The sequence below is a fragment of the Psammomys obesus genome, unplaced genomic scaffold (assembly GCF_907164565.1).
Source record: "Psammomys obesus unplaced genomic scaffold, mPsaObe1.curated_primary_1811, whole genome shotgun sequence".
Lineage (NCBI taxonomy): Eukaryota > Metazoa > Chordata > Mammalia > Rodentia > Muridae > Psammomys > Psammomys obesus.
The window spans coordinates 5,131,847-5,152,978 of NW_026596427.1; the positions used below are offsets into that span (position 1 = coordinate 5,131,847).

At 37.9% G+C, this 21,132-nt stretch overlaps 1 protein-coding gene across 1 annotated transcript; it reads right to left on the minus strand.

Annotated features, from left to right (window-relative positions):
- Nucleotides 1-2,594: 2,594 nt before the first annotated feature.
- LOC129669528 (melanoma-associated antigen B5-like) lies at nt 2,595-3,695 on the minus strand. The gene has a single exon (XM_055597808.1). The coding sequence runs from the start codon at nt 3,693-3,695 to the stop codon at nt 2,595-2,597; it is 1,101 nt and encodes a 366-aa protein (XP_055453783.1).
- Nucleotides 3,696-21,132: the final 17,437 nt, after the last annotated feature.

Genomic DNA, 21,132 nt, shown 5'->3' on the forward strand with positions numbered 1-21,132 from the left:
GATCTCTGAGCCTAGATCTGCCCCAGTGTCCCACAGGCTTCCTTTGGGAGGAAGACAATAGAAACTGAGTCCAATGCCTAACTAAGCTTTGCTGTGTTCACTGTCTGTGTTGTGCCAGCTGATTCTGAACTGGATGAGCCAGGCAGGTGGGGAGCTGGCAGAATAGAGCAGTGCCTCACCAACATTTCCAGAAGTTATCCCCTTCACAGGATGGTGAGAATTAGTGCCTCTTGCTGCAACAACCATAAAGGTTTCCACGAGATGGTGAGAGTGGGCTCTTGAGTTCGGAACCAGGAGCCATTAGTTACCAGAAGGTGTAAACTAGACTGTGAGTGTGGGTACCAGATTTTTGAGCCTCACCTGCAGTACAGGAAAGAATTCATTCCACAGGCAGTGAGAGGGAGTGCCCAATGCAGAGCCACCAGCAACTGATCCCCTGAAGATATCCACAGAAAATGAGCTTAGGTAGGTGGCCTAAGGCTGTGGAACCAGAGCTGTGTGAGGGGCTCTCAGGAAAGTGTCCACAGAAGGTGAGATTTGTCAGAACCATACCCTGCTAGTCCCAGGAAGTTATCCAGATACCCTGCGTGGTATCTGAACACCATCTTGAATTCACTCAGTTTTCCATTTAAGGCTCTTTTCTCTCAACATTGGAATACATACCCCAAAAGTCTGTCCTCTTTTAACCAATCCCTTAGCCTCATATAGCTTACCACATATCATAATTTCAAATTATATCACAGTGTATTCCCTCAAAACTTCCCAAAATTGAAAATTCAAGCTTATTTGCTTTAAAAATTTAACATTATCACTATTCCTTCCCAATACCTTGAGGTTGTAGAGGAATATACAATAATTTTTCTCGTAGCTCCTGCTCATAAAATTATATGGGTAGAAATTAGACTTGCTTGCCACTATATCAAAAAGAAGATACACAGTTGATACTTGAGCTTAAGAAACATAATGATTAAAAAACTTAATTTCCCTATTTTTAATTGCTGAGAAGTATTCCATTGTGTAAATGTACCACAATTTCTGCATCCATACATCCAGTTGAAGAACATCTGGGTTGTTTCCAAATTCTGGCTATTATGAATAAAGTTGCTATGAACATGGTTCAGCAAATGTCCTTGTTGTATACTTGAGCATATGTTTTTTATATTCTTGAGGAAGCACTATTGCTAATTGTCTGAGAAAGCAACATATTGATTTCCAAAGTGGTTGTACAACTTTGCATTCCCACCATCAATGGAGGAGGGTTCCCTTTTCTCCACATCCTCTACAGCATGTATTGTCTCTTGAGTTTTTTCTCTTAGCCATTCTAATCAATGTAAGGTGAAATCTCAGGGTCATTTTTATTTGCATTTCCCTAATGGCTAATGAGGTTGAGCATTTCTTTAAGTGTTTCTCTGCCATTCAATATTCCAAAAGGTAGAATCGAGAAAAGATCATCCTGAGTGAAGTATTCCAGAAGCAGAAAGACACACATGATATATTCTCACTTATAAGTGGATATTAGATATATAATATAGGATAAACATACTAAAATTTGTATATCTAAAGAAGCTAAGCAAAACGGAAGACCCTGGGTAAAATGACCAATCCTAACTAAGAAAGGAAAATGTGGCCGACATTGGAAGAGGGAGAAAGTGAGAAACAGGACAGGAGCCTACCACAGAGGGCCTCTGAAAAACACTACCCATCAGCGCATCAAAGCAGATGCTGAGACTCATAACCAAACTTTGGGCAGAGTGCAGGAAATCTTGTGAAAGGAGGTGGAGATAGTAAGACCTAGAGAGGACAGGAGCTCCACAAGAACAGCAACAGACCTGAAAAATCTGGGCACAGTGGTCATTTCTGAGACTGATACTCCGACCAAGGACCGTTCATGGAGATAACCTAGAACCCGTTCACAGGTGTAGCCCACAGCAGCTCAGTGTCCAAGGGGGTTTCCTAGTAAGGGGAACTGTGACTGTCTCTGACATGAACTCAGTGGATGGCTCTTTTATCATCTCCCACTGATGGGGGTGGGGCAGCCTTACTAACCCAATGCAGCCAGTCCTGATGAGACCTGATAGGCTAGGGTCAGATGGAAGGGGAGGAGGACCTTCCCTTATCACTGGACTTGTAGAGGAGCAAGGGAGGAGATAAGAGAGGAAGAATGGGTCTTGAAGGGAATAACAGAGTGAGCGACAGCTGGGATACAAAGTGAATAAACTGTAATTAATATAAAAAAATTAAAAGCTTAATTTCTTGCCAGGCAAAGTGGTACATTCCTATTATTCCAGTACTTTGTAGGCACTGGCAGGCAAATCTCTTTGAGTTCAAGGTCAGCCTATTCCAAAGTGAGTCCAAGACAACCAAGGCTGCACAGAGAAAACTTTTGTCAGAAAACAAAAGCCTAATTTCTTAAAACTCAATGGCTCTTACATATTTAATAATTTAATCCTATCACTATGTAAAATATTTAATTTTATTTAAGAAAAAACTAAAACAGATGATCAAAAATTGGTCATCCTTTATTACTTGATATTTAATTCTCTTGTTCTTTGTTATTTTTTTTTCTTGCTTTGAAGAAAACCTCAATTATGACATCATGGTTTTTTGCCAGAAGGCAAAGACTCATAATATACTGAGTTGTCAGCACCCTCTGGACATGGTGATGGTTTTGGCTTGGCCACTGATTTAGTCCCAGGAGTGAATCCAGATTTTTCCTTCATCTTCTGATTTTCTTCTCTTAAAGCTTCTGCGTATTGTACTGGGAAAGTAGTAGGTTCAGTGTCACTGCCTCTAGCCATAAATTCTAGGACTTTCATCTTGGTAGTTTCAGTGTAAGCTTGTGGACCCCATAGAAACTCATAGTGTGGAGGATCACTATTGGGTATCTGCCGGTATTCAAGGTACTTCAGTTTCACCAAATCTTGAGTGATGAGTTTCCGTGGCTCTCTATAGATGAAATGCTTCCTTCCTGGGAACACTTGCATAATTCTCAGGAATTTCCAGATCTCTTCCTCAGTAATAGAGTTACCTTTCATAAAAATCATAGCCAGGAGAGTCATAAGAAGACCAGTTTTTGGTAAACCCCGGCCAGCACTAATCCTTCCCTTGTTAGGAAGTTTTAGCTTGCTGACTAAATCATAAAAGTGATTAGTTGAGTCAATTTCAATCACATTAACTGCAAACACAGTTTCAATGTTCTCAAAAGCTCTCTTAAATATCTCATCAAATCTATATTGATATTTTGGGTCAATAACATTTAGCAAATCATCTCTGGTAATGGGTTGTTTCATTTTAAATGTGTAGAGAACACATTGTTCCACTAAAACCGCACACATATCTAGGCAATTTTTGCATGGATTTTCATGACAGGTTCGAGATTCTGAGTAAAATGTGTTCCCTCCACAATGGCAGTAATTACTTTCATCAAATGCTATACGATCTTCAGAAACAGTGACGGCCGATGGTACACAGGTAGACCACTCAGTATCACTACTTGATTCAGAAGCAATTGGATTCTCAGGAATCTCCTCAAGCACAGAGGAGGAAGAGCAAAGAGCCACTTCTTCTACTGTTACACTATCCTCGGAGGCTTCCTTGTCATCCTGAGAATAGTCTCCTTCACAACAGCTTTTCTCTTGATTGTGATTCTTATTCTTCGCACGGTTGCGGTGCTTATTCCTTTGACGCCTAGGCATGCTGGCTGCAGTCAGACAAAGTTGATAAGAGAGGTAAGAGAACAAGGGATGAGTATCTGATTTATGAGAGATATTGAAAGGATCTATAGACTTTTAAGTATGTAAATTCTACCATAGCTTTAAGGAATATGGCATTTGTAGTTTCTGTGGTGAGTCTTAACCAATCTAGTATTCCTGTCCTCCCAATCACCCTGATGTGTTCAGAAACTTGCAAAGGAATACAAATTAGAGTGATGCGTGTAGGTACTGCCTCAGTCATTGGCTGACAGTAAAACATCAGAACTATTTATTCTTCTGTTGCTGGCATGACATTTCTCCTTGGATACCAAGACAAGGAAAGTAAAGGGACTCTTCAGTTTGTCATTCCCATTCTGAACTCTGCAATGCTAGCTCAGGAGAAAAGAAATTTTTTCTTGGGCTCTCTGGGGTGACTAAAACTTTTCCATAGTCCCTATATGAGCATATAGCTCTTGAGGACATCTGTACCCTAATTTCAATTGTGGCTTCATATTTAGTTTAATGATATCACCTCACCTCACTTGCTATAATAAGTAGTAGTTAGGGGAGGAGCTTCACAACCCTGATCTGAGTCTTCAAGTTTAGAACCGGGAGCAAGGTTAGATTATTTGTTATACCATGTGTTTAGCTACTGTATACACTCCCTTTAGTCATTTTTTTTTTCGTGGCTGGTAAGGGTTTAAGCTCATTTTAAACACTTCTATCCTGTGGTCTATGTTCTCATAGTGAAGACAACACTACACTTAGCTTCCAAGATTGGGGTAATAAGAGGTCATTCACTAGCTATTCCTTTCTCATCTCTCCAGAGGCTGAGAATAAAAGATAGAGTCTGTGAAATACTCACTGTTAAGAAGTGTTTGATTCTCCTAATAGCCTGTAGTATATTTAGTGGCCTTTAGTCAAACCTAGCAGTATGTCTAAGATGAATTGGTACCTTATATACATGTAACATACAGGAGGCCAAACTCTAAGTCCACTTTTGTCATAATAGGAGAAAGTATGTCACATCATGTAAATAATGCTCAGGAATTCTGAGACTGCTAGGAGGGGTGGGACTCTATGTGGTTCTCTCAGTTCCTTTTATTAAAGGTATTTAATTGTTGCTTTGTTTCTCATTGATAAGAATCCTTTAACTATCCTCTTTGCCTTTCAGGATGGGGATTGAGCGTTTTAGTCAGGGTCCTCTCTCTTAATTAGTTTCTTTAGATGTACAGGTTTTAGTAGGTTTATCCTATGTTATATGTCTATATGAGTGAGTATATACTGTGTGTGTCCCTCTGCTTCTGGGACGGCTCACTCAGGACACATCAGAAGAAGAAGAAAACAGGAAACAACCTAGGAACCTGCCACAGATGGCCTCTGAAAGGTTCTGCCCTGCAGACTATCAAAGCAGACACTGAGACTTATGGCCAACTGTTGGGCAAATTGCAGGGAATCTTACGTAAGAAGTGGGAAATAGTAAGATCTGGAGAGGACAGGAACCCCAAAAAGAGAGCAACAGAACCAGAAAATTTGAACACAGGGGTCTTCGCAGAGACTCATACTCCAACCAAGTACCAGGTATGGACGTTTAATGAAACCAAGGATAAGTTTAATCTTGTGGACTGAACCTTAAATGTTGATACAAAGTGGTGGATTAGTTTCATTATATTCATGCCACTACTGAACTACTGGACATATCTTGCCAGACCAATCATTATTCACATTCAGAGGGTTTATAGCTGGGTAAGACTGTTAATATTTTTGTCTCCCAGTAGCATACATAACACTTTCCAGTTCTCTGAAAGTTAGCAGGAAGAGATGAAGCTTCCAGGTCAGTGCCAGTTTGAATTTTCCATGTGCTACAACTTAAGTATGAGGTGTCTTCACAGTCTTACCAACAATTTCTGGAGGGCAACCAAGAATAATGGCAGTACTTTGTAATGTTTAAAGAGGTCTATATGACCTAATTATCCAATAACATAGTACTCCATGCATGGCACTAGGGTTTTTATTTGTTGTCTGGGAAAGGCATTGTGATACTTTTCCTGATAAAGGCAGGTAAACTATATTTATATGTGTGTACAACAATAATTACTAAGTTTCTGCACTGGTAGGTTTCCACATGACTTTTTTAAAGGTCTTTATTGTTAGTTATCCCTCACTACACTTCCTCATCTACTCTGTCCACCCATTTCCACCTCATTTAATCCTTCCTGTTCTTTTATTCCTTTTTCCCCTTTATACCATTTGTGTTCTATTCCCCTTCCTTGATCTCCTCTACAAAGTCCCTTACTAGTTTCCTGATTCTATGGTCACCCCAATTTAAACAAACATATTTAAGTTTCCAATCTAGCATCCGTATCTGAGATAGAACATGTAGGGTTTGTATTCTGGGTCTGGGTTACGTTATTCAGAATGCTTATATCTAGCTCCAATTTACCTGACAATTTCTTAATTTTAGTTTTTTTCTATATAGATGAATAAAATTCCATTTTCCATACGTGTGGCACTTTCATTTTCTATGTATAAGTTGGTATACATATAAACTGTTTCTATTTTTTTAATTTTTTTATATTAATTGCAGTTTATTCACATTGTATCCCAGCTGTAGCAACCTCTCTCATTCCTCTCCCAATCACACCCTCCCTCCCTCATCTTCTCCCATTCCCCTCTCCAAGTCCACTGATAGAGGGAGTCCTCCACCCCTTCCATCTGATCTTAGCCTTTTAGGCATCATCAGGACTGGCTATATTGTCTTCCTCTGTGACATAGTTGGGCTGCACCCCCCTCCCCAGAGTGAGGTGATCAAAGAGCCATCCACTTAATGAGGACACCTTAATAGTGAACCCACTTGGATAGTGAACTGCCATGGGCTACATCTGAGCAGAGGTTCTAGGTTATCTCCATGAATGGTCCACAGTTGGAGTATCAGTCTCAGAAAAGACCCCTGTGCCCGGCATTGTAGGTTCTGTTGCTCTCCTTGTGGAGTTCCTGTACCTTCTAGGTTTAACTATCTCCCCTTTCTTTCATAAGATTCCCTGCACTCTGCCCAAAGTTTGGTTATGAGTCTTGGCATCTGCTTTTATATACCAGTGGGTAGAATCTTTCAGAGGCCCTCTGTGGTAGGCTCCTGCCAGAGCCCACCAGCAGAGTCAAATGGTTCTTGAGTTGGGAGGGAGGATTAAAATTAATAAACTAACACACAACACATGGGACCTTGACTAGAGGTTCTAGTGGAGACTATACTCTACCATCTGGCTGGCTTTATTGCAGAGAGCTTTTAAGCCAGAGTAAAAACAGCTCAGCACAATGGGTTAAATTCACAAGGAGGTGAAACAACAGGCTCCTGTCTTATTTTCTATTTTCACCTTCTTCCAATGTCCATCCCATTTGTCTTTCTGCATGAGGATTGATTATCTTACCCAGGGTCTTCCTTCTTGCTTAGCTTCTTTAGACATAAAGATTTTAGTATGTTTATCTTATATTATATGTCTAATATCCACATATAAGTGAGTATATATCATGTGTGTCATTCTGCTTCTGGGATACCTCACTCAGGATGATCTTTTCTAGATCCCACCTTTGCCTGCAAATTCCATTATTTCCTTCTTTTAATTTCTGAACAATATTCCATTGTGTAAATGTAACACAATTTCTGTATCCATTTATTCTTCAGTTGAAGGACATCTGGGTTGTTTCCAGGTCCTGTCTATTACTAATAAAGCTGCTATGAACACGGTTGAGCAAATGTCCTTGTTGTGTACTTGAGCATATTTTGGATATATGCCTAGGAGTGATATAGCTGGATCTTGAAGAACCGCTATTCCTCATTATCTGAGACAGCACCAGACTTATTTCTAAAGTGGTTGTACAAGTTTACATTCCCACCAGCAATGGAGGACTGTTCCCCTTTTTCCACATCCTCTCCGGCATGTATTGTCACTTGAGTTTTTGATCTTCTCATTCTGGTCATCTATCAGCATTTAACAAAAAAAAAAAAAAAACAGTGGACATTCTAAATTTCAAAGTTTTTTCATTAGTGTTTCCCTCATGGGTGATCATGTTAATATTTTTTATTCTTCTCTCATATTACATCTCAACAACATTTCCCATCCCTCTATTCCTCTTAGCCTCTCCTCACCTCACCTATACTCTGAATCCACTCTTTCTCCATTTCCCTTTAGAAAAAGTTCAGGTCTCTCAGGAATATCAACCAGACATGGTATAATAAGTTACAATAATATCAGGCACATACACTCATATCAGGCTTGAGAAGGCAACCCAGGAGAAGGAAAAGGATTCCAAAAAAGGGTAAAAGGGTCAGAGACAGCCCCTGCTCCTATTGGTAGGAGTCCCACAAGAAGACAGAGCTAAACAACCATAAGATATATGCAGAAGACCTAAGACATTCAAGTTCCCTGATTGTCAATTCAGTCTCTGTGAGGCCTTATCACCCCAGGTTATTTGATTCTGTGGGCCATTCTCTTGTGATGTCCTTGACTCCTCTGGATCCTTCAATACTTCTTACTCATTTTCTGCAGGATTCTATGAGCTCCACCTAATTTTTGGTTGAGGGTCTTTGCATTGGCTACCGTCAATTTCTGAGGGAAACCTCTGTGATTATGATTATGCTATGCTCATATATATATATATATATATATATATATATATATATATATATTTTTTTTTTTTTTCCCCACATGTTTGGTTCTACCCTAGATCTCTGGGCTATCCAGACTCTGGTACCTGACCTTCTAGGCAATGTCAGGGTTAGGCTAAAATATGCAGCTTGAGTCTAAAGCCAGACTACTCACTGGTTTCTCACTCTTACAATTTATGTTCCACCTTTACACAAGCACATCTGGCAGGCAGGACAATTTGTAGGTAGAAGGTTTTATGGCTGAGTTGGTGTCCCAAACCGTTCACTGGAAACCTAGCCTGGTTAGAGATGATGGTCTGTTCAGGTTCCTTATGGCTCATTACTAAGAGTTTTTACTAAGGTCACACTCATATATTCGTGGGAGTTTCCATTGCACAAGGCTTCTACATTGCTCCTGAAAGGTATCTCCCCCATTCCAGTTCTGTCTCCCTGTACTCTCTCCCTCCATCTTACTGTCTACCTGTTCCCTCTTTTTCCCATCCCAACTACCCCCAGTCCACCAGCAAAATCTTTTCTATTTCCCCTTCCCAGGAAGGTATGTTAAATATTTTAAAATATTTATTAGTATTATTTCTTTTGAGGATTTTGTTTAGTTCCAGGTTGCCTTCTCAACTAGCTTGCTTATTTTCTTGGTGTTTATTATAATTTATTTTCTAATATATTTTGAGTAATCAAATTCAAGTCAATTTCAATTAGCATTATATGAAAGAGTAAATTATAACTATTTGAATAAGTCTTGTCACTTTTGTTTCACCACCAAGCATTTTCACATTTCTAGGAAAATCACTGTTCCAATACCACATTAGTATTTTAAAGATTTCTCAGTTTGCTTGAAAACAGCCAAACTCATTCTCTTAAACATGAAAAACTGGCAGTAGATCCAAGATGGCAGCATGGTAAGGAATCTTTGTCTGACTAGTAGGACAGCAGTGATTGCACAGTGACCAACAGACTAAACTGTGGGCCCTAAAACACCAGAAATTGTGTTTTCAAGGTGAGAGGAAAACCCATAGTGTTGGAAGCAATCAGGTGCATTCTCAGGTCATCCAGTTAAACCACTGAAGAGTTCCTGGGTTCTAGCCAGCCTGCCTTCAGTCACTAGCCCAGAGACACATTTAGTGTGTGCTCTGATAACCATCTCAGACTGAACTGTGGGCCCTACAACACCAGAACCTGGTTTTTTTCAGTTCAGAGAAACCCCAATGGTGAAAGAAGCAACAAAGGCCAATAAACTTGAGGTCATCCAGACAATCCCTGGAAAAGATCCCAGGATCAACAGGCAATGATCCACCTGAGTGACCAATAACAACATCCCAAACAGAACTATGCATTCCAAAACAACAGAAATTGGGTTACCCTGTTGGGATGAAAATCCACGTTGAAGCAAATATCAGGTCTGACCTCATGGCATCCAGCCGAAATCCCACCCCCCAAAAGTTCTCAGGAAAAGTTTCCGGGTTCCTCAGTCATCAACAATGAGCCACTAACCAGGCCCTGCATGCTCTACTCACCATCCCAGACTGAACTGTTGAGCCCAAAACTCCACATACTAAGTCACCTGTCAAAGCAGCCCAGCCAAAGGAGAGTGATCAGAAAGCAGGCAAAAGAGTCCATGCTAGAGACAGCCCCCACTCTTCTTACTAGGCGACCCAAATGAAGCCTGAACTGCCCATTGGCTACATCAGTGTAGGGGGGCTTAGGTCCAGTCTATGCATGGTCTTTGGTGCTTCAGTCTTTATAAATCCTTTTGGGCCCTGGCTAGTTGGCTCTGTTAGACTTTTTGGACACAAGAGAGCTACTGATTTTTTTGAATTAATTTTTTATCCAGCCACTTTGCCAAAAGTGTTTCTCAGCTGTGGGAGTTCTCTGGTAGAATTTTTTGTACTTATGCATGCTATCATATCAACCAGGAATAGTGATACTTTGACTTCTTCCTTTCCAATTTGTATCCCTTTTATCTCCATAGCTGACTTATTCCTCTAGCTAGAATTTCAAGTCCTATGATGAATAAATATGGAGTGAGTAGATAGCCTTGTACTGTCCATTATTTTAGTGGAATTGCTTTAAGTTTCTATTCATTTAATTTGTTGTTGGCCCTCAGCTTGTTGTATGTTGCTTTTATTGTGTTTAGGTATGGGCCCTTTATCCCAAAGTCTCCAAGACTTTTAATATGAAGGAGTGCTGGGTTTGTCAAAGACCTTTTCAGCATCTAATGAGATAATCACGTATTTTTTCTTTATTTCTTTCCATTTGCTTATATAGTGGGATATGTTGATGGATTTTCATATATTGAACCAAACTTGCATCTCTGAGATGAAGCCTAATTGATCATGGTGGATGTTTTTGATGTGTTCTTGAGTATTTTATTTTCTTTTTATTTATTTATTTTCTTGATTATTACTATTTATTTACTTTGTATCCCAGTTGTAGCCCTCTCCATTTTCTCCCTCCCCCTTCCTCTCCCATACCTTTCTCCCAATCCATTGACAAGGGAGGTACTCTTCCCCTTCCATCTGAACATAGCCTATCAGGTATCCTCAGGACTGGCTGCATTGTGGCCTGGTACAGCTGCACTCTCCCAAAGGGAGAGGTTATCAGAGAGCCAACTACTGAGTTCACGTAAGAGAGAACCCCTGTTCCCCTTACTTAGAGGCAGAACTGCCATAAGCTACATCTGAACAAGAGGTCTAGGTTATCTCCATGCATGGCCCTTGGTTGGAGTATCTGTCTTTACAAAGGCCACTGGACCCATATTTTTTTGATTCCTTTGGTCTCCTTGTGGAGTTCTGTCCCCTACAGGTCTTTCTATCCGACCCCTTCTTTCATAAGATTCCAAGCACTCTTCACAAAGTTTGGCTATAAGTTTCGTCATCTGCTTTGATACTCTGCAGGGTAGAATCTGTCAGAGGCACTCTGTGGTAGGCTCCTGTCCTGTTCCTTGTTTTCTCCCATTTCCAAAGTCTATCCCATTCGTGTTTTCTGAGTAAGGACTGAACAACTTCCCTAGGGTCCTTCTTGTTTAACCTCCACAGGAGTATAGATTTTAGTATGCATATCTATATTATAAGACTAATATCCATTTATAAGTGAATATACACCATGTGTGTCTTTCTGCTCCTGGGATATTTTACTTAGGATGACCTTTCTAGGCAATGTTGGGATATTTGCCTCCAAATTTCAAGATTTCCTTTTTTTAATTGCTGAGTAGTATTCAATTGGGTAAATGTAAAATAATTTCTGTATTCATTTCTCCACTGAAGAACATTTGGCTTGTTTCCAGATTCTGGCTATTACTAATAAAGCTGCTATGAACATAGCTGAGCAAATATCCTTGTTGCATACTTACACATACTTTGGATATATGCCTAGGAGTGGTATAGCTGGATCTTGAGGAAGCACTATTCCTAATTGTCTGAGAAAGTGCCAGATTGATTTCCAAAGTGGTTGTATAAGTTTGCAATCACTCCCAGAAGTAATGGGGGAGGGCTCTCCTTTCTGCACATCCTCTCCAGCATGTTTTGTCATGTTTTTTATCTTAGCCTTTCTGATGGGTGCAAGGTAAAACCTCAGATTCATTTTGATTTGCATTTCCCTGATGAATAAGGCTGTTGAACATTTCTTTACGTGTTTCTCTACTAGTCGATATTCCTCTATTTTGACCCTTTGTTTAGCTCTGTACACCATTTTTTTAGTTGGATTTCTTAATTTTTTAGTGTATAACTTTTTGAGTGCTTCATATATATATTCCAGATATTAGCCTTCTATCAGATATAGGGTTGATGAAGATCATTTCCCATCTGTCATTTGGTTCTGATGACAGTGTCCTTTGCTTTACAGAAGCTTTTCAGTTTCATGAGGTCCCATTTATTGATTGTTGATCTTAGAGACTGTGCTGTTTGTGTTCTCTTCAGGAAGTTGTCTCCTGTGCCAGTGAGTTCAAGGCTCTTCCCCACTTTTTCTTCTAACCGATTTAATGTGTCTGGTTTTGTGTTGAGTTCTTTGATCCACTTGGACTTTAGTTTTGTGCAAGGTGATAAATATGGATCTATTTGCATTTTTCTATGTATAGATATCCAGTAAGACCGGGACCATTTGTTGAAGATACTGTCTTATTTCCATTGTATTGTTTTGGCTTCTTTGTCTAAAATCTAGTATCCATTTGGTATATTCCTTTATTTCTGGGTCTTCTATTTGATTCTATTGATCTACCATTCTGTTTCCATGCTAGTACCATGCAGATTTTATTAGTGTTGCTCTGTAATACAGCTTGAGATGAGGGATGGAGATACCTGCAGATGATCTGTATTTGTACAGGACTGTTTTAGCACTTCTGGGTGTTTTTTTCTTACCATTTGAAATTGAGAATTATTCTTTCAAGTTCTGTAAAGAGTTATGTTGTTATTTTTATAGGAATTGCATTGAATCTACAAATTGCTTTTGGTAAGATAGCCATTTTTCCTACGTGAATCCTATGGATCCATGAGCATGGAAGATCTATCAATTTTCAGATATCTTCTTCAATTTCTTTCTTAGTAGACTTGAAGTTTTTCTTTTTTATACCGGTATTTCACATGCTTGGTTAGAGTCACACCAAAATACTTTATGTTATTTGTGGCTATTGTAAGGGTGTTGTTTTCTTAATATCTTGCTCAGGTTCTTTTTTCTGTATTCAGTAGGGTTACTGCTTTTTTTTGAGTTAATTTTGTATCCAGCCACTTTGCTGAAGGTGTTTATCAGCTTAAGGAGATCTCTACTAGAGAGTTTTGTGTCTCCCATGTAGTATTATCATGTTATCTGCCAATAGTAATACTTTGACTTCTTCTTTTCCAATATGTATTCCCTTTATCTCCTTTAGTTGTTTTATTGTTCTACCTAGGACTTCAAGTACTATGTTGAAGAGATACGGAGGGAGTGGGCAGCCTTGTTTGTCCCTGGTAACAGTGGGATTGATTTAAGTTTCTCTCTGTTTAGTTTGTTGTCGTCGATAGCCTTGCTGTATATTGCTTTTACTATGTATAGGTATGTGCATTGTATGCCTGATCTCTCCAAAACTTTAGGTATGAATGGGTGTTGGATTTTGTCAAATGCTTTTATGGTGTCTAAGGAGATGATGATGTGTTTTTTCTTCTGTTTATTTATGTAATGGATTGCATTGATGAATTACTTTGAACCACCCTTGCATGCCTGGGATGAAGCCTACTTGGTCATGGAGCATCAAGTCTTTTATGTGTTCTTGGATTCAGTTTGGGAGTACTTTATTGAGTATTTCTGTGTCAATATTCATAACAGTCTGAAAGTCTGAAATTTTCCTTTTTGGAGGAGTCTTTGTGTGGTGTATGTATCAGGGTTACTGTGTCCTCATAGAATGAGTTTGGTAATATTCCTTCTGTTAATATTTTGTGCAATAGTTTGAAGAGTATTGGAGTTAGCTCTTTGAAGGTCTGGTTGAATTCTGTGCTGAAACTTTCAAGCCCTGGATTTTGGGTTGTTTTCTTTTTTGGGGGAGGGGAGAGACTTTTGATTACTGCTTCGATTTTCTTGGGGAAATAGGATTGCTTAATATAGTTACATGATCTTTTGTAAATGGAATTTATCAAGAAAATTGTCCATTTCACTCTGATTTTCAATTTTGTTTTCCAATACAGGCTTTTGAAGTAAGACCTAATGATTCTATGAATTTCCTCAGTGTCTGTCATTATGTCTCCCTTTTCATTTCTAATTTTGCTGATTTCGATAGTTTCTGCTTTGTAGTTAGTTTGGCTGTTAGTGTATGTTGTTGATTTTCACAAAGAACTAGCACTTGGTTTCATTGATTCTTTGAGTTGTTTTATTTGTTTCAATTTTATTTTTTTATTTTTACATTTTTTCTTTATTAATTACACTTTCTTCTCTTTGTATCCCCCCTGTGGTTCCCTCCCTCCTCAGTCCCAATCCCTCCCTTCCTCCACCCTCTGCATGCATGCCCCTCTCTAACTCCACTGATAGGGGAGGTCTTCTTTTCCTTCCTTCTGATCCTAGTCAATTGATTTCAGCCTTGAGTATGATTATTTCAAATCATCTACTCCTCTCAGGTGTATCTGATTCTTTTTATTTTCCCTAGGGCTTTAAGTTACTTGTTTGAGATCTCTTAAACTTCTTTCCGAAGTCAATTAGTGATATGAACGTTCCTCTTAGCACTTCTTTTATTGTGTCCCATAAGTTCACGTAAGCTGTGCCTTTATTTTCATTGAATTTTATGAAGTATCTAATTTCTTTTTTTTTTTTAATTTCTTCTCTGATCCTGCTGTCCTTGAATAGTGAATTGTTTAGTTTCCATGCATGTGTAAGCTTTTTGTTATTTATGTTGTTATTGAGGTCTAGTTTTAGGCCATAGGGATCTGATCAGATACAAGTTATTATTTCTATTTTCTTGTATCTATTGACACTTGCTTTGTGTCCAACTATATGGTCAATTTTGGAAAAGGTTCCTTGGGGTGCGGAGAAGTAGGTATACTTTTTTTAGTTTTGGGGAAAAATTCTTTCGACATCTATTAGGTTCATTTGATTTGGGACATTTTTAAGTGTCATTATTTCCCTGTTTAGCTTCTGTATAGATGATCTGTCCCTTGGTGAGAGCAGAATGTTGAAGTGTCCTACTATTAAAATGTGATTTGAGCTTTGATAATGTTTCATTTACTAATGCAGGTGCTATTGTATTTGGGGAATAGATGTTCAGGATTGTGATCTACTCATGGTGGATTTTTCCCTTGATGGGAATGAAGTGTCCCTCCTTTTAAAATTAATTTTGATTTAAATTTTATTTTATTTGCTATTAGGATAGCTACTCCAGCTTGTTTTCTAGGTCCATTTGCTTGAAAATCCTTTTCCATCCCCTTATTCTGAGGTAGTGTTTGTCGTTGTTGCAGAGGTGTAATTTTTTTCCATGCAGCAAAATGTAGATCCTGTTTCCACAACTATTCTGTTAGCAATGATGTTGATAGATAATAGTGACCAATGAATGTTATCTCCTTTTATTGTGGAGTTGATGGTGACTGTGTTTGTGTGCTTGTTTACTTTTGATTTTTTTTGTTGTGAGGTTACCTATATCCTGTGTTGTCTTGCCTGTAATTGATTTCGTTACACAGGAGTTTTCCTTCTCCTGTAGGGCTGTGTTGCTGGGTAGATACTGATTAAGTTTAATTTTGTCATGGAATATTTTGTTTTTTCCATCTATGTTGATTGAAAGCTTTGCTGGTTATAGTAGTCTGGGTTGGCTTCTCTATTCTCTCAGAGTCTGCATGACATCTCTCCAGGCCCTTCTGGCTTTCATGATTTCTATTGAGGAGTCTGGTGTGATTCTGATAGGTCTATCTTTGTCTGTTACTTGGCCTTTTTTCCTTGCTGCTTTTCTTTGTTCTGTAGATTTAGTTTTTTGACTATTATGTGATGTGTGGAGTTTCTTTTCTGGTCTACTCTATTTGGTGTTATGTAGGCCTCATGTATGTTAATAGACATCTCTTATTTCAAGATGGGAAATTTTTTTTCTACAATTTTCTTGAAAATATTTTCTGGTCCTTAGAACCTGGAATCTTTTTTGTAGTTTATTCCTCTTATTTTAGATTTTTGTCTTTTCATGGTATCCTTGATTTCTTTTATGCTTGGGAGTTTTTTTATTTTATTTTATTTTATTTTTTCTTTGAGAGATGTATCTCCCAATTGTATCTTCAGAGCCTGAGAATCTTTCTTCCATGTCTTATATTTTGTTGGTCATGCTTTTCTTTGTGGTTACTGATCTTTTCTCTAAGTTTTCCAGCTCCAGGAATTTTTTTTCTGTTTATGTCTTCTTTATTGATTCTAATTCTGTTTTCATGTCTCGCACCATTTCCTTCATCTGTTTGAATGTGGATTCTTGTCTTTCCACGAGAACATCTATTTTTTTTAAATTTGTTTCCTCTTTATGTACCTCTATTTGTGTGCTTATTTCTTTGAGAGTTTTGTTCATTTCCTCTTTATATGCCTCTAATACATTGTTTAGCATGGCTTTAAAATTATTTTCCTGTTTTTTGATGAATTAAAATATCCATTGATTTTTGATTTGCTGGTGAAGCCATGATGACCTGAATTTTGTTGGATGTGTTCTAATGCCTGCCTCTAGACATCTGAAGGTCAGTTGCCTCTACTGTTTGTTCCTGGAGCCTGTACTGGAGACTGGGTCCATCTGTCTCTGGAGTGTGGAGTATTCTTAAGGAAGATGAGAGAGATCCACCAAATGGGTTTGCAAAGTGCAGAGGGCCCACGAAATCATTTGAAATCGTATGCAGTAAGCTCAGAGTGCCATTAGTTTTCTAATCTCAAATTTGGGTTCCCTGTTTGGGCATTAGTATAAGGAGGTGCCTTGTACCTGTGGTTATGCACTCTCTGCTGCTTATGTGCTTCTGGACCAAGAGGTGCAAGGGAAGGTACAGCTGGAAGTGTTGGAGGTCAATATTTCACCACTCTCATACCCTGGAGAAGTCCACGGGATGCCTGGATCCATTCTGTCCCAGCACACATGTTGTCTCCTCTAGCCCAGAAACAGCCAAAGAATGTTCTGGCATCAGCTTCCCATCCACTCACCGCTTTTGGAGTTTCATATCTTCTGCCCTTCAGAAATGGTGCACACTGGTTGCTACCATCTTGGCATTCTTCTTATCAAGCCACTTTGCTGAAGATGTTTATGAGCTGCAGGAGTTCTTTGGTTGAATTTTTGGGGTCACTCATGTATACTATCATATCATCTGTGAATAGTGATACTTTGACTTTTTCCTTTCTAATTTGTATCCCCATGATCTCCTTTAGTTCTCTTACTGCATTATGTGACGAGATACAGAGACAGTGTGCAGCCTTGCCTTGTCCCTGATTGCAGTGGGGTTGATTTAAGTTTCTCTTCTTTTACTTTGATGTTGACTATAGGCTTGCTGTATATTGCCTTTACTGTGTTTAGGTAAGAATCTTGTATCCCTGATCTCTCCAAAACTTTAAACATGAATGGGTGTTCGATTTTGTCAAATATTTTTTCAGCATCTAAGTAGATGACCATGTATTTTTAAAAATTTTCTTTCAGTTTGTCTCTATGGTGGATTACATTGATGGATTAAAGAGTATAACTTCTTCTCATCACCTCAGCGAACCTTCTCCTACTTGACCATATAGTTGAGCACAAAGCAAGCCTCAACAGATACAAGAAGATTGAAATACTCCCTTGTATCTTATCAGACCACCAAGGACTAAAACTACACCACCACAACAACAGAAAAAACAAAAAACCTACACACAGGGAAACTGAACATCTTTTTACTCAGTGACAGCTTGGTCAGGAAAGAAACAAAGGAAGAAATTAAATAATTCCTATAATTCAATTAAAATGAAGGCATAACTTACCCAAACTTATGGGGCATAATCAAATCATTGCTAAATTCTTAATTTTATTGTTAAAAATTATTCTCTTATATGGATGTTCTAAACTGTGTCTTCGACTTTGAATTTTCAAAACATTTGTCTTTACTATAAAGAATATCTTGGTTTACTTCATGTTTTGACAGTTGGAATGAAGGTGCTATATTCATTTGTATGTAGTTGTTGTGGGGCTGTAATTTTCAACTCATTTAACTAAATACGAAAAAGTCTAATCAGTGGGTAAAGTGGTAAGCAAATGTAAAATTTTGTGATGGTGTAGCATTTTGTGTTCCTCTGATGATTAATTGGGAGTTCTGCTGTTCAACAATTCTAACTGGCATTTACTCCTGCCAGTATTTTGAAATTTGTCCATTCTTATAGATTTTAAATTATTTTTCATTTTAGTGATCTGTATTGTCCCAATGGCATGTGAAATTAACCATCTTTTCCTGTGCTTGATTGGTGACAACTAATATCACTCCTTTTTAGTATTTAGTAGAATTAATTATTGAGCTGCTTTGGGCAGTTGCTTTCTGTTTAGAAGATATCACTGATTTAATTTCTTTTATGAATATAAAAGTATTTATACATATAAATATTTATGAATATAAATACATCTGTTCTATCTCTTCACATATTCATCCATGTGTTTTTCAAGAAATGGGTTCTTTTCACCATTTCATCTACCAAATTTGTGGGAACACAGTTCTTCATAATATTCTCTCATAAATTTAATTTTCATAGAAATATTATAGGTTCCCCTAAATAATTTTTCTTATCAGAAATTTGCATTATCTCTTCTTAATGTATCTATAAGTTTATCAGTTTAATTAATCATATTAAAAAATGTATTACTCACTTATATAGACCTATAAGATATAATAAACATAATGAAATCTGTACACCTAAAAAAGATAATCAAGAGAGTGGACATGGGGTAAGATGATCAATCCTTGTTTAGAATGACAGATGGGATGTGCATTGAACGTATAATAGGAGTCTACTGAGCGCATTGGAAAGTCTCTAACTAGCAGTGTTTTCAAAGCAAAGACTCATGACCAAACCTTTGGCAGAGTACAGGGAATCATAAGAAAGAAGGGGAGTTAGTCTGATGGGGAAAGGATAGCAGCTCCACAAGGACCAAATATATCTGGGCACAGGGTCTTTTCTGAGACTGACATGCAACCAAGGACCATGTATGAATGTAACCTAGAACCTCTGCTCAGATGTAGCCTGTGGTAGCTCAGTAACCAATTGGTTTCCCATAGTGAGGGGAACAAGGACTATTTCTAACAGGACCTCAATGACTGGCTCTCTGGCCTCCCCACCCCCCAAGGGAGGAGCAGTCCTGTTAGGCCACAGAGGAGAGCTTTGCAGCCAGTCCTGAAGATACCTGATAAAACAGGATCAGAGGAATGGGGAGGAGGTCCCCCCTATCAGTGGACTTGGCAAGGGGCACGGTGGAGAAGAGGGAGGGACTGGGAGGGAATGAGGGATCGGGACACGGCTGGGGTACAGAGTTAATAAAATGTAACTGATAAGAAAAAAAATAAAATAAAAAAATAAAATAAAATAATGTATTATATACTTACTGTTTATTGTATTGTTTCTAAGTTCACTAATTTTTACTCTAATATGTATTATTATATTTATTTTAATGAAATATTATGTTTAAAATAACAAAGTAGATTTGTTTTTTTTTTTTTTGGTTTCATGAGTTACAAAGAATTTTAGATCATAATAATGGATATTTGTTGACTTTTGTTATACATATTCAATGCTGTAAATTTCCCTTTAAACACTCCTTTCTCTAAAATGTGGGTATTTGAATAATCTTTATTTTCATTTTCTTTAGTTCAAAGTACAGTTACTCCATTCTTTACTTTTGTGCTATGCTATTGAGAAATATTATTTAATTTCAAAATATTTAGGTATTTTCCTGTTATGATATATTTTTGGCAATTTCTACATTAGTTCCATTGTGTGGTTATAGCATAATTTGTAAGATTTCATTTAAATTTTCTGATTATTCTGGTTTTATTTCTGGTGCTGTGATAAAACACTCTGAAAAAGAGGTCCTTAGATGAGAAGGGTGTTCACTTCAGCTTATACTCTATCATTGTAGAGAAATCAAGAGAGAAACTTTGAACAGTTAATAACTTCACATTCACAGAAAGAAATGAATCCACACACATATTTGCTTGATTACTTCTCCTCCTGTTTTATCTCCCTCTTTTTCTATTTAGGTTTTTCATGACAAAGTTTCTCTGTGTGTCAAACCCTAGCTGTCTTGGACTTGCTTTGTAGACTAGGCTGGCCTCAAACTCGCAGAGATCCACCTGGCTCTACCTCCCAAGTACTGAGATTTGCCACCGTGCTTGGCTTATTCCTCCACTCTTAAATAGTTCAGGACCCCTTCCAAGAAAATGGTTCTTCACATAGTGATCTGAATATTTTTACATCAATTATCTTAAGAGAATTATGCACTGACGTATTCACAGAACAGTCTAGTGTAAACAATATGGAGACTCTCTTTTCAGATAATTCTAGGTTGTGTCAAATTAAGAATCAAAGCTGACCATCACCAATAGAATCCATTAAATGTGATATAATATGGTGTATCTTTGTGTATCTATGCTCCATGTGAGTGAGAAAACATATCTTTAATTTTTATGATATATTTTTATAAGTCACAACAAATTAATGACATTTTGACTACATGCTTATTAATTTGCCATAGCATGTGTTTACTACTCATAGAAGGATGTTGAATATTTCAACTCTAATGCTGAATTTGTCTCACCAATATTTTTCTTATACTCATATTGATATTGCATTTTAGTTACTATACAACAAAATTCTGACTCTGGATCTTTTTCACATAGCTGGGCTGCCTTGTCTGGCCTCACTGAGAGAGAATGCACTTAGTCCTGCTGAGACCTGATGTACCATGGTGAGTTGTTACCTTGGGGAAACTCCTTTTCTCTGAGGAAATAACGATGGAGGAATGGGGATTGGTGATAGTTAGACTAGAAGGAGAAGAGGGAAGAGGTTTTCAATCAGGCTGTAAAGTGAATAAAAAAGAAAAAGAAAAATGTTAATTAGGTGAAGGTTTATGTTTCCTGATTAGAACTTGGGTTATTTTATTATACTCAGGGATGACAGGGGCTAAAACTTATTAAGGTATTTTGTGAGATTAACAGTTCTCCCTACTGCATCCATTGTTGTTAAATTGGAGCCATTTTTTGATGTGTTGTGTTTGAAGTGTTTGATGTGATCTGTTCTACAATTTTATTATTAGCCTTCAACATGATAGTGGGCTTCTTCTACTTGACATTTCATGAAAACTTCTAAACATCTTTA